Raw genomic sequence first — 14,827 nt, forward strand, 5'->3', positions numbered from 1 at the left:
AGAACAGAATTCTACAAGCAGTTAGAGAAATGAAACAATTCACATACAAAGGAAGGCCCTTCAGAATCACAGCAAACTTCTCAACACAAACCCTCAAGGCAAGAAGAGCTTGGAGTGACCTATTCCAAGCCCTAAAGGAAAAAACCCTTCAACCCAGATGGATGTACCCTGCAAAACTATCTTTCAAAATTGATGAAGAAATAAGATATGTTCATGAGAAAGAGCACCTTAGGAACTTCATGAATAACAAACCAGAACTCCAAAAAATTTCAGACAATATGCTAGGAAAGGACAATGAGGATCAAAACCCCAGGAAGCCCAGAATGAATCCATCAGACACTTCAAGAAATTGAATGCCAAGGGGGAGAATCCAACAAAAAGAACAAGTCAGGACAATAAATAATTATCGGCTATTACCATCAATGTTAATGGTCAAAACTCAACAATCAAAAGAAATAGACTGGCAGAATGGCTCAAGAAGCAAGATACAACAATATGCTACATACAAAAAACACACTTAATTCAAACAGACACTCATAGACTAAAAGTTAAAGGGTGGAAAACAATACTCCATCTGACAGGAACCCAAAAAAAAGCAGGAGTAGCTATGCTCTTTGCAGATCAAGTGGATTTCAAACCAACACTGATTAAGAGAGACAAAGGATGACACTACATCCTTATGAAGGGAACAATCCAAGGGGAAGAGGTAAATATATATGCACCAAACACTACTGCGGCAAACTGTACAAAACAAATAGTAAGAGACATGAAAAATCAAATAAGTACTAATAAAATAGTGGGGGACCTCAATACCCAAGTCACAAATAGACCAACTAGACAAAAAGTAATCAGCAAAATACTAGAACTCAAACTCTTAAACAAATGAACTTAACAGATGATTACAGAGTGTTCCACCCAACAAAATCAGAATATACATTCTTTTCAGCTGTAAACGGGTGGTTCTCCAAAATAGACCACATACTTGCTCATAGAACATGGTTAAGTAAGTGCAAAGGGACTGAAGTCATCCCGGGTATTATCAGATCATAGTGTGATGAAATTCGAGATCAACAGCAAAAGAAACCACAAGAATTTCTTAAACACATGGAAATTGAACAACACACTTCTGAATAACCAATGGGTCACAGAAGAAATTAAACAAGAAATCAGACAGTTCCTACAATTAAATGACAATACCAGTATAACATTAGAATCTATGGGACACAATGAAAGCAGTCTTACGAGAGAAATTCATAGCAGTGAATACTCATATTAGGACAACAGAATGAGCCCAATTAAACAACCTATGCTGAACCTCAAGCTTCTAGAAAAAGAAGAGCAGGACAAACCCAAAGCTCATACAAGGGAGGAAATTATAAAGATCAGAGAAGAAATCAATGCAATAGAGACTAAGAGAATGATACAAAAAAAAATCAATAAAGCAAAGAGTTGGTTCTTTGAAAGAAAAAACAAAATTGACAAACTGTTAGCCAACCTTAACAAAAGAAGGAAAGAAGGGCTGGGGATTTAGCTCAGTGGTTCGGGCACCTGCCTTGCAAGCTCAAGGTCCCGAGTTCAGTCCCTCCTTCCAAAAATAAATAAAAGGAAAGAAAATACCCAAATCCATGCAATTAGGAATGACAATGGCATAATTACAATGGAGCCAGCAGAAATCCAGAGGATCATCAATACCTACTTTGAGAACCTATATGCCAATAAGATGGAAAATACAGAAGACATGGACAAATTCCTAGATATACATGAATTACCAAAGTTGAACGAAGAAGACCTAAAAACTCTAAACAATGCAATATCAATCAATGAAATTGAAAACGTAATTGAAAACTTACCAACTAAGAAAAGTCCGGGCCCTGATGGCTTCACTCCTAAACTCTTCAAGACATTTAGAGAGGAACTATTGCCACTACTGTTTAAACTCTTCAATGAAATAGAAAGGGAAGCAGTACTCCCGAATTCATTCCTGGAAGCAAGCATCACCTTGATCCCCAAAGCAGAGAAAGACCCAACTGAAAAGGAGAACTATAGGCCAATCACACTAATGAACATAGGTGCAAAAATCCTTAATAAGATACTGGCAAAGAGAATGTAGAAGATCATCAAGAAGATCATACACTCTGACCAAGTGGGATTCATCCCAGGGATGCAAGGATGGTTCAACATACATGAATTAATCAATGTAATACACTATATCAATAGAGCTGAGGACAAAAACCATATGATCATCTCAATAGATGTAGAAAAAGCATTTGACAAAATCCAACAAGCATTTCTAATAAAAGCCCTACGAAACACTAGAATAGGCAGTCTCCACCGCAATCTGATAAAAGCCATCTATGAAAAACCAACAGCTAAAATCATACTAAATGGTCAAAAACTGAAATCCTTCACACTAAAATCAGGAATAAGACAAGGATGTCCACTATCACCACCCCTGTTCAATAGTTTTGGAAAATTAGCCACAGCAATTAGACAAGAGAAATAAAAGGAATGAGGATAGGGAATGAAGAAGTCATACTGTCCTTATTTGCAGACATGATATTCTATATAGAAGACCCCAAGAACTCCCCCAAAAGTCTTCTAGAATTAATAACCAAACTCAGTGAAGTAGCTGGATACAAAGTCAACAAACAAAAATGAAGGCATTCCTATACATAAACAACAGACTCACTGAGAGAGAAATGGGGCAAGCAATTCCTTTCACAGTAGCATCCAAAAAATTGAAATACCTAAGAATCAACCTAACAAAAGAAATCAAGATCTCAACTCTGAAAACTATAGCATTCTGAAAAAAGAGATCGAAGATGATGTCAGAAAATGGAAAGACATCCCTTGCTCCTGGGTAGGAAGAACCAACATAGTGAAAATGGCCATACTTCCAAAACTGCTATATAGATTCAATACAATCCCAACTGAAATTCCAGCAGCATGCTTCATGGACCTGAGAAAACAATCCAAAAATTCATTTGGAACAAGAAGAGACCTAGAATAGCAAAAGCAATTTTAGGAAATAAAGACAAGGTAGGTGGTATCACAATCCACAACTTGAAACTATACTACAAAGCTACTGTGATTAAAAACAGTATGGTAGGGCCGGGGATTTAGCTCAGCAGTTCCGCCACCTGCCTTGCAAGCACAAGGTACCGAGTTCGATCCCTGATACCAAAACAAAAAAAAGCAGCATGGTACAGGCAAAGAAACAGACCTGAGGACCAGTGGAACAGATTAGAAGATGCAGAAACAACTCCAGACACACTCAGCCACCTCATCTTTGACAAAGGTGCCAAACACCCTCACTGGAGGAAAGATAGACTCTTTAATAAATGGTGCTGGAAAAATTGGGTTTCAACTTGCCAAAGATTAAAACTACACCTGTATCTCTCACCATGCACTAAACTAAAATCGAAATGCATTGAAGATATAAATATTAAAACAGAAACACTAAACTGGCTGGAAGAGAGGTTAGGTGGAATGCTCGAAGACATTGGCGTAGGAAAAGATTTTATGAACAAAACCTCAGTTCCCCATGAACTAGTACAAACAATCAACAAGTGGGATCTCTTCTTATTAAAAAGCTTCTGCACAGCAAGAGAAATCAACAGGTCTACTATTCAGAATATACACTGTTCTACCAACCTTCATGCACTGTTAAGAAAAAGTTCCACCCTATCTTCCGTAAGGCTTTCAATAATGAGACCTACTCATTTCCCTAAGCACTCCACCCACAGTGTCTTTTTCCCCCCAATTGTACTAAAGCTCCTTTCTACCACCAGGCCTTTGCACTTATTGTTCTCTTTCCTAAAATGTTCTGGTGTCCTTGTCTACCCTCAAATCTACAATTAATCCTTCAGTTTTGAGGTTTAAAGTGACTTCATTAGGACAGTGCTGCTCATCAGTCTTCCTTGCACCTCTCTGGCCTCCTATCTTAATGGCAAATAAACAGCCATTTATTTAAATGTCTTTTTTCCAATCCTATACTATTAGCTCCATGAAGGCTTGGTTGTGTCTGTCTTCATTCCTGCTGCTTCCTTAGGACCAAACATAGAGCAGGAAATAAGGCTTCAGAGGAAACAATTTTCCAATGAGCTCCAGCATAACAATGAATATTAGTCTACCTTGGATGAAATCACCACTCTAGCAATAAGACACAGTAACAACTCTTTGTGGGAGTAACAAATGAAGCAGCTGTTGAAGCAAGACCATTCACACGTTTATTTCCAAATACTCTAAATCTTCAACCAGATGCTAAGCTAGGGACATGTAGTGATGTTCCTTGAAAATATTAATGGAACTCATGTGGTAGCTAAAGTTTCTGGATGGAGACAATGTGAGGATCTCAACTGAAACCAACCAGTCTTCAAATACATGAATCATTACAAGAAACAATGAGTGAAAGGCCACACAAGAAGTAATGAGCAATTCAACCAGTGTTCTCTTGAATACAGGCAACTCACTTCAGTTCAAATGAAATAAATGCTTCACTGATAGGACAAGTCATGCAAAAAAATGAAAGACTTCAGGAATCAGCTGTGAAATGACAATTACCCAAGATGATTATCAATTTAGAAAATCTTACTATCCAGATGTTCCTTTAATTAAGTTTGGAAGTGAAGGATCATCTGAAATAGCAACAGAGCTATTTGAAATCTGGTACAGAGATTTATAAGTCTAAAGCATACTTATTCTGTTATTTGAAATCACTGTCAATCCTTTAAGTTTAATGCAGGTCACTGATGTTTCTGTGGGTCAAAAAACTCCATAATTTAAATATCTATGTAAGATCGTTTTTTCAAAACAAAGAGGATATTTATTTTCCAGAAGCCTTTAACATGACAGATAACAAGGAGAAAATGGGGAAAATATTAGTCAAACTAAATATTTAACTTGATATTGAGACCAAGATACTTAAGAAGTAAAATAGTTGATTTCTTATCTTCTCCTCTATCAATCTGAGATTTTCAAGGAGTGAAAGTGAAATGATGGTCATCTACTAGCATGTACATATTATCTATCCTACACTTTTAATAATATTTGTGTGGCATGGTCACTGTGAGTGTTTACAATGGTGGATGGGTGGGGCTAAGTACTATTATGTACCTAGTATGCCTATAGATACGACATGATTTGGTTTCCATAACTAACTCATTTATAGATGTGACCCATTGAGGTGAAATGATTTGCAAGAAGTCATCAGGCTAGCATGCAGAGAGAGCTTTGATTCCAGAACTACCTATAATATTCCTACAACATTACAGTGCTTTAGTTTTCCCAGATCTGTCAAAAATGTTAATTATTCTATTATTCCATCCAAATGAGTTTTCTTTTTTACTCTCTCTGGTTTTTTGTTTTTTGAAACAGAGTTTCGATATGAATTCAGGCTGCCTCAAACTCATTATGCTGCCCTCAAACTTGGGAGTGATCTTCCTGCCTGAGCCTCTGGGATGCTGTGATTACAGGCATGTGTCACCACACCTGGCTCTTTTTAAATTTCCTCTAAAAGATGTTAGTAGCCTTCATACCTTGTTCCACAGCTTATAAACTAAAGGAAAGCAGACTGCTTGCCACATAGAAAATTGCTCTCCTTCAGGCATCTTGTTATCATGACACACATGACAGTGTTTATTCAAACCTATCACCACAGAAGACAAGAGCTTACTTGGTCCTCAGTTATTCATGCTGCTCAACATTCTCACACCCTAGAGTCTTAATAATGTTCTCATTTATACGATATGTACTAAATGCTAATTCCTAATTTTAAATGTTGAACTTAATTCACTGTTGAATATAAACACAATCATGGATTCCTAATTTAAATGACTGCTTTGATATATCCTTGTACTAGCAACACTTTCTCACAACAGTACACTGAATAGCAGAGTGAAATGAATTTAATCCACAGCAGCCAAAACACAGGAGCTTTCATGCTGGTCATGCATTTTATCAAATAGATTCAGGGAAATTTTACAATCTATTCTACTCAGTAGCTTTGCTTTTAAACCCCTTAGATTCTAAACATTAACAATTCATGGGGCTGGGGATTTAGCTCAATGTTTTCGCCCCGAAAGGATCAGAGTTCGATCCCCAGAACCAAAAAACAAAACAAAACAAAACAAAAAAAACAATTCAGAAATGCCTCCTGTTTATTTTGTACTGTCTCAGCAGTTACCAAGGTGTTCCTGGTGTATGTATAAGGGCCTATTCTTGAAAAGCATGATAACATGGTTTTTAATACATAACTATGAAAATGGTAAACTGTGAATAAACTTTAAATTGATATGGTACCTCTTAATAATTCAGATTTTTAAACACTTTTTAAAGTTTATGCTTCAGTCTTATAAAAGTGAAAAGTTAGTATTTCTTCTACTAAGAAAAAGGAAGCATACGGGGTTTTCAAAAAAGCTAATATACTTTCGGAATTGTGAAATTGATGTATTTGCCAGATTTTTATATGTCTTATTCGCTGTTCTGTTCTAATTTCAGATAACAGCTAACTAAAAAAAATTTCATTTCTGTCAAAAACCGCAAAATGGGCTCCGAAGGACAGAGCCGAGCATGAGTGCGCGGCAGCGGGCAGGGAGGGCTGCGCGGGTTGCCCTCTGCAGCCGCGTCTCCGCCATCCCCTCGCCGTCCCGGGGCTTTGTACGTCTCCTTCCAGGACCGAAGCCGCCCGCAGTAGTGGGCAGCCCCAGGCGCGTCCCCCCTCAGCGCCCGCAGGACATGCTGGAGAGAGAATGAGCCAGAGGGACACGCTGGTGCATCTATTTGCTGGGGGAGAAGCAGAATAAGGAAGGATGCTAAAAGACATCTGTATTAGACCCTCAAAATAGGAGAAAATACTCAGATGTAAAAGGTTCACATACCTAAGGTCAAACAGCTTTTCATACATGTAAATGAGGATGTGGTGGCACAGTGGGAGCTATTCTGACATGTCCACTGGAAGTTGTAAAAACACGGCTGCAGTCGTCTTCTGTGACACTTTATATCTCTGAAGTTCAGCTGAACACCATGGCTGGAGCCAGTGTTAACCGAGTAGTGTCTCCTACAACCCTCCATTGCCTAAAAGTAATCTTGGAAAAAGGGCTTCGTTCCTTGTTTAGAGGATTAGGCTCCAATATAGTGGAGCTGGCCCCTTCCAGAGCAATATACTTTGCTGCTTACTCCAACTGCAAGGAAAAACTGAATGGTGTATTTGATCCTGATTCTACCCAGGTTCACATGATTTCGGCTGCAATGGCAGTTCCACTGTTCTGAGAATTGCGCTTTCAGAGCTTTCCTTGCACTGTTCATGAGCATTAACATTTAGCTTTGCAGTTTTTTAATACATGTTGATGAAACTGAATGGTCCAGTACAGACTCATTAAGGCATTTACTGTACATTTCTCCCAAGAAAAGAGTGAGATCTTGTCATCTCATGCTCACCATCCGCAGGTCACTTCCTGTAGAAATATGGACTAACTTAAACCTCGTTTTACTGCAATCACTGCAAACAACCCCATTTGGCTTATAAAGACTCAGTTACAGCTTGATGCAAGGAACCGTGGGGAAAAGCAAATGGGTGCTTTTGAATGTATCCATAAAGGGTATCAAACAGATGGACTTAAAGGATTTTACAGCGGCATGTCTGCTTCCTATGCTGGCATATCAGAGACTGTTATCCATTTTGTTATTTATGAAAATATAAAGCAAAACCTACTGGAATGTAAGACTGCTTCTATGACAGAAAATGGTGAACAGTCTGTAAAAGAAGCATCAGATTTTGTGGGAATGACGCTTGCTGCTGCCACCTCAAAAACTTGTGCCACAACTATAGTATATCCACATGAAGTTGTAAGAACAAGACTACGTGAAGAAGGAACAAAATATAGATCCTTTTTTCAGACACTGTCTTTGGTGGTTCACGAAGAAGGTTACGGATCCCTCTACCGTGGTCTAACAACTCATTTGGTGAGACAGATTCCAAACACAGCCATTAGGATGGCCACCTATGAATTAGTGGTCTACCTCCTCAATGGATAGCAGCACTGGCTGCCACACTGCAAGAGGGAAGACCAAAAGATTATAGTGGATCATGGAATATTGGAGTCAGCATGGTGGACAGAAAGAATAGTAGTTTGGGAACATGTACCATAATATGCCCAAGTGGAAGTTTGGTGAAGATAGCTATACATTACTTAGTTTTTCAGTAATGTGGAAAAACCTTAGCCACCTCTAAAGGAAATGCCTTTGGAAGCACTCCTTTGTCAAAATTGTCATTTCTTTACCGTGTCCACCAGATACAGTTGTGTTTTATTGACCTATAGCATTGAGAGTATAGTGTTTATTCCAAGAGGATTTTTCAAGTCTTCTAAACAAAGCCATCCTTAAATATGTACTGTACTGTAGATAACATAAATATTTAACTTCTGACTTTTAATTCCTGTAATACTGTAAGAAAACAATAATTGGTAGATACTCAGTATTCCCATTTTGCTGAGATGACTTGGCACAATATTTTAATTATTTGGCACCAGTAATCACTTTTTGACAACCAAGGAACTGTAGTCTAAATATCTTGTGTATTAAAATGTTTGAGTCTCTTCAGCTAACAGGTGCTTGATGTTTAGCATAATGTAGACTTCAAATTGTTACCATATAAAACTCACATAATACTTTGCAGATTAAAAAATTAACCAGTAAATTATTGATTCTTGACCATTTCAGTGACTTGAACGTGCTTATGGAACATGAATGAATGCATTTGTCTTTTCAGTAATTTACTAGTTTTGAACATGAATTATCATCTATCATACCTAGGTATCATTTACTTAAATTAGAAAAATTTACTGCTTCTCTTTACTTCACATTATGAATTTGGGCCTGAATTTATTTCCAGGTCAGTATAGATTACACTTATTTGGTAGAGAAAACAGTAATTTTCAGTTTGACCCTTAAAATTTTTTTGAAGGTGATACTAATATCTGGGACAAAATAAATACTATAGAAGAGGGGCTTTCTGCTGATTCAGCAGGCAGTGTTTTTAATTGACTTTTGTAAATGAACAAGGTGATTTTGATAAATTTATTCTGACCTAGTTTCCTTGAATGGTATATCATAGATTCAGGTTCATTTGGGTTAAATGTGCTAATAGGATATAGTTTTTAAATTTTACCATTGAGTCATCTATACCTTTTAATACTTTAAATGTATCATATGTATGACCCTTATAAAGATGTTTGCTGTAATACTGTTAGGAGACTTTGCCTATGGATATTGCTCTCCCGGTGTATGACACTTCTACAATTAAACTCCAGTGTGTTATTGAAAAAAAAAAACAAACAAAAACCTCAAAATGTAGAAGCCAATGCATAAGATGATAATTACCTTGTTTATTTATAACTGAGTATGCAGCAAAAAATCCTCGTCCAGAGTTATGGTCTCCACTCATGAACATCACTGTAATTTCATTATTTTTTGATTCAACTGAATGGTTCACTTTTAACCCCAGACCACAGTATTTACCTAGAAATGAAAGAAAAAAGTACATACTTGGTATGACTCTTGTGAAGTGAATATTATTTACAATATGGGCATTAAATTAGTAAAAATAATGAGCAGGATGATTTTTTTTTCCTTATAAATACTGAGTTTATTGTATTAAAATTTTCTTTTCAAGGCACACATGCAGTAGTGTAAATAACAGATACATCCTGTAATCTGTATAGGTCTACAGATTCTCAAACACCTCTGTGACATAATTTGGAAACATCCTCTGATATTTATCCATCTATAACTTCATATTAATGATTGTATATAGCCTTGGCTTGCTTTATTTTTTTGTTCCCTATTAAGTTTCCTGGTACATTATAGGTATAAAATACATTTACATACATCATTGGGATCTTGTACCCTTACATAAGTATCTTGGTTCTTATTTTATTTTCCCCTTCCCCTGCCCTCCCTTCAACCCCTCCACCCTTCCTTATTTGCAAAGGTTTTGTTTCCATTTTTTTCCTTTTCTCATATCTTTTTCTTTTCCCTTCTTTCCTTTCCCCTACCCCTCCCACTTCCCCTGCTCCTTTAGACCTTTACTTCCTATTACACAATATCAATTATACATTTTTAAAATTAAAATATCAAGACCTAGGAGACATTATCACAGAATTTAAAAGGATATAGAAAGCATATTTCAAAAATATTTTGAAATAAATTTGGCAACTTCTAAGAAGTACCTTGGAAGACAAATTAATGAAACTAACTCTGGACGAAATATAAAATGTGAATAAAACCCATTAAAGAAAGTATATTCCTAGCTTGAAAACCTACCTATATGATAACAGCAGGCTCATATACATTTTACCTGATGAATTATATCAAACATTTAAAGCAGAAAAAAAAGGGAACACTTGTCCCCTCACTTTAGGAAATCAACATTGTGCTAATCCTAAAACTGGATAAAGATAACAGAAGAAAAAAGTATGAACATAGATAGAAATCTGTTTAACAAAACAAACTATCAGAAGTCAGATCTGGCAGTACATAGAAAGTGGTTTTATTATAGGGACGGCAGTGTGGGATCAGAATTGGAAGATCCACCCCCAAAAGTCATCATTTTAACAGAGGAAAGGAAAAAGCCATATGACCGTCACTAGTTGGAGAAAAAGTATCAGACTAAATTCCACAGCTGTTCATGGTAAAAGCTATCAGGAGACTAGAAGTAGAACAGATGCTTCTCAACAGATTAAAGACATGTACTCCATACTTCCAGTGAGAATGCCTTATGTGAATGGAGAAGATACAATGCTTTCTCCTTAAGGTGGGGAACAAGGGCAGATATGCTTACTCTTTATCTGTCCATTAAACTTTGAAACCTAGGCCCCATCAAAATAGTCTGGCAATAAAATTACACAATTAGGATAGGACTGGCAAGGTAGAAGCAAAATCTTTATATGTAGATGAAATGATCATCTACAGACAAAATACTAAGAAATCTCTAGGAGCCCCTAGAACTTGTATTTGAATTTAGCAGGATTAGAAAACACAAAGTAGGCTGGGGATTTAGCTCAGTCGTTCCACCGCCTGCCTTGCAAGGGCAAGGTCCTGAGGTCGATCTCTGGTACCAAAAAAAAGACAAAATACAAGGTATATATAAAAATTCAGGTCTATGTATACTTGCTATAAATGAAGAATTGGATATTGAAATTTAAAAGTTATGTAGGAGTACAAAGGACCTAGAAAAGTGAAAAAAAACAAAAACAAAACAGTGTTGGAAGATGTTTAGTACCTAATTTTAAGACTTCTTCTAAAGCTACAGTAATCAAGGCAGTATTGGTGTAAGGAAAGACATACATATCATCGGAATAAAACAAGAGAATCTAGAAATAGAACCACACATATATGGTCCACTGAGTTTTGAAAGATTATTTAACATTAACATTTTGTAGAACATAAACTCAATTCAAGAGCTGAGGAAAAGATAGTGCTTTCAGCAAATGGCACTAGAACACCTGGTATCTGTATATAAAAAATTAACCTCAACCCTTTATTCCATACATAAAAATAATTTGAAAGGCTCTATGAACCTAAATATGAAAGCCTAAAAGTATAAAACTTTAAGAAGAAATTATAAGGGAAAATATTTATGAATTTAGGGTAGGCAAGAACTACCTAGGATACAAAAAACATGATGTATAAAAGAAAAAAATTGATAAATGAGATTCCATCAAAATTTAGAACTTTAAATGACACCATTAAAATGAAAAGTAGTCCTTAAACAGGCCATATTTACAACACATATAACCTATGAGCAGAATATATAAAGAACTCTTACAGCTCATTAATAGTCAACCCAATTAAAAAGTAAACATAAGAAGATAATATAGCCAGTACAGCACAAGGAAAGGTGTGCAACTCTAGAATCGGGAAAATACTAATCAGTACAATAACAAGATTGAAATATACACACATTAGGGAGATGAAGTTAAAAGTTTTAAAAGCCTTGTCATGATTTTTGCTTTTTGTTGGATTCTCCCTCTTTGTGTTTAATTTGTCACGCCCAATGGATTCATTCTGCTGGGCTTCCTGGGGTTGTGATCCTCATTGTCCTTTCCTAGGATATTGTCTAAAATTTTTTGGAGTGCTCCTTTGGTATTCATGAAGTTCCTGAGGTGCTCTTTATCATGAAAGTATCTTATTTCTCCATCAATTCTGAAAGATAGTTTTGCAGGGTACATCAATCTGGGTTGGAGGCTGTTTTCCTTTAGGGCTTGAAATACAGCACTCCAAGCTCTTCTTGCCTTGAGGGTTTGCATTGAGAACTCTGCTGTGATTCTGATAGGCTTTCCTTTGTATGTGATTTGTTTCTTTTCTCTCACTGCTTGTAGAATTTTGTTTTTCTGTTGGGTTTCTGGAATCCTAACTATTATATGCCTATGTGTGGATTTTTTTTTATCAAGGCTAGCTGGAGTCCTATATGCCTCACTTATCTGTATGTCAAGTTCTTTTCCCCTGCTTGGGAAGTTTTCTGCCATCACTTCTGTGAACAGTTTTTTTATGTCATCTGCACTCTCTCCTCTTTCTTCATTGACTCCAGTCAGTCTTATGTTATTCTTTGCATCATCTAGCAGCTGCTGGATTGATTTCTCATGTTCCCTTACAAATGTTAAAGCAATTTTTCTTTTCCTAGTCACTAATTGCAATCTTATCTTCTATATCTGAAATTCTATCCTCACATTGGTTCATTCTGCTGTGCAGACTTTCGATGGAGTTTTTCATCTCCTGACAATCTGTTTGCATCTGTTTTATGTATTCCATTTGTTTCCTATGTTGAGATTCCATCACGTTCCTCAGATCCTCTATTTTTTTATCTGTGTCCTCTCTAGATTTATTAATCATATCTTGCACTATGAGCACAATCTTTGCTGTTATCTGAGAAATTAGTTCTGATTTCATTTGTCCCAGATCCTCTTTTTTTGCCAGTTCACAGAGTCCAGGTGGTTGAATATCAGATTGCTCCATCTTGTTTCCTGTTGGAGTTGCTGTAGGTGATCTAGAAGTCTGTTTCTGAGGTTTGTTTATGTGTCTTCTCATTTCCGGAGCGGGTGTGTGTGTGCCTCTGGCACCCAAGTGGCTTAGCTTTTCTGTCCTAGGAGCGTGGAATGGCAGCGGGGGAGCCTCCTTCCGAGAGCTGGCTGGCTTGCTTTATTTTTTAAAGGTACCTATTTTTCCAAGTTTGTATATCTTCAAAACATAAACTGACATCACCAACTTTGTCCATATTACATGTAGAGCCAGTTTTCATCAGCGAGTATAGTTCTGGCCAAAATGTATTCTCAATTCACATTTACTCTTTCCAGATAGAGTTCATAGTGGCTCATTCACATTATGCCCCCATTGCCACATTGCGATTCACCTGCTTTCTATGAGTAGGATGTTTAGTAATTAAAAATTACATTACTCTGGGAAAAAAAACTTCAATAATTTATCAAATAATTAAAAGAAAAAAGTACAGCTATCACTGACCTTATAAAGATTCAGATTTTAGCTAACCATAAATAGTCTTTAAAACAATGAAGAATTTTTTTAAAAAATAAAAGCATTTCATACAGGCAGGTAACCACAACATTCTTAACAAGTCTCAGAAGTTCCTGATTCCTGGCCTTAGGGTATACCTCAAACTTTTTTGACCTACTCAACTTTTCTTGAGAACTGTCAGACTTCTGTTAAATCCTGTCCAATTAACACATTTTAACAACTCCAACTTCTGCCCACAGCCTCTTCCTTGAACTTCAGATCATACAAACAAGTGCTTGCCTAATTTCTACTATCTAACAGTAATGTAAAAAATAACATTCTCAGTACAGATCTAATGACACTAAGATAAAAAACAAAAAGAAAAACTAGGCAAGAAATCCACTGATAGATTACAAAATACATTTCCTTATGTGGCTAGTAATTTGTCTAACAAATTCTGACTAAAAACTTCCAAAAACTGCTTTAAGTTACAGTGGTATTACCTGATATAAAAGGGATACCATAATCATCAGGGAAATGGATAGTAAAACTAAAATCAGGTATCATGATAAACCCATACAATGGGTATAGTGAAAAAGACTGACAATGTATCAAGCACAGATGAGGATGTGGAGAAATTAGAACCTTTATACACTAATGTTTTTTTATAAGTACTAATACTGTAACAGGACTGTAAAATGTATAGACTTGATGGAGACAGGAAGAAGATTTGGAGCTGGAGGGATATAGGAGGGGAGGGAAAGGACAAGTAAAAAGAATTAAGATTCGATATGTATCCCAGTATCCCATAATGAATATATACATTGTGATCATAAACATGTACTAATAAAAATTTATAGAAGTTTGGCAATTTCTAAAAAGGATAAACATACACATATATAGGCTAGCAATTCACTTCTAGTCATTTACCCAAGAGAAACATTTACCCATAGAAAAACAATGCAAATGGTCATAATAGTGTTATTCATATCTGATTCAAACTGAGACAATCTGATTTACTCAATAGCTAATAGATACAAAATGTGGTGTATACCCATCCTAAAGACAACTACACAGTAATACAAAGGAAGACTGATATGTACAACGTGGATGAACCTGAAAAATATCATGCTAAGTAAAAGAAGCTATTTATATAATACTCATAGAAAAGGCAATGAAGCAAGTGATGGGAGCAGATCAGTTGCTGCCTATGGCTGGGGACACAGAGAGAATTTATTCCAAATGCACACAAGAAACCTTTTCGTATGACAGAACTTTTTGATATTGGATAAAACTTCTATAACTGGATTTAGGATGTTTG

The 14,827-nt window shown here is 36.3% G+C and overlaps 1 protein-coding gene and 1 pseudogene across 6 annotated transcripts in view; one reads left to right on the forward strand and one right to left on the reverse strand.

Moving 5' to 3' along the window:
- Dcbld2 (discoidin, CUB and LCCL domain containing 2) overlaps window positions 1–14,827 on the reverse strand; it is a 109,216-nt gene that overhangs the window by 49,004 nt on the left and 45,385 nt on the right. For 5 of the 6 annotated variants that reach the window (XM_087214219.1, XM_087214209.1, XM_087214222.1 and 2 more), the window contains exon 3: window positions 9,379–9,516. The exons of the other annotated variant lie outside the window; for it this stretch is intronic. In XM_087214219.1, the coding sequence (XP_087070345.1) occupies window positions 9,379–9,516 (138 nt within the window). The remainder of the gene's footprint in view (window positions 1–9,378; window positions 9,517–14,827) is intronic. 6 annotated transcript variants of the gene reach the window in all.
- On the forward strand, window positions 7,477–8,418 carry LOC101705590 (solute carrier family 25 member 36 pseudogene; annotated as a pseudogene).

This window comes from Heterocephalus glaber, unplaced genomic scaffold (assembly GCF_053883595.1).
Source record: "Heterocephalus glaber isolate CG9 unplaced genomic scaffold, H.glaber_assembly_v1.0 deba00000122, whole genome shotgun sequence".
NCBI classification, from domain to species: Eukaryota; Metazoa; Chordata; class Mammalia; order Rodentia; family Bathyergidae; genus Heterocephalus; species Heterocephalus glaber.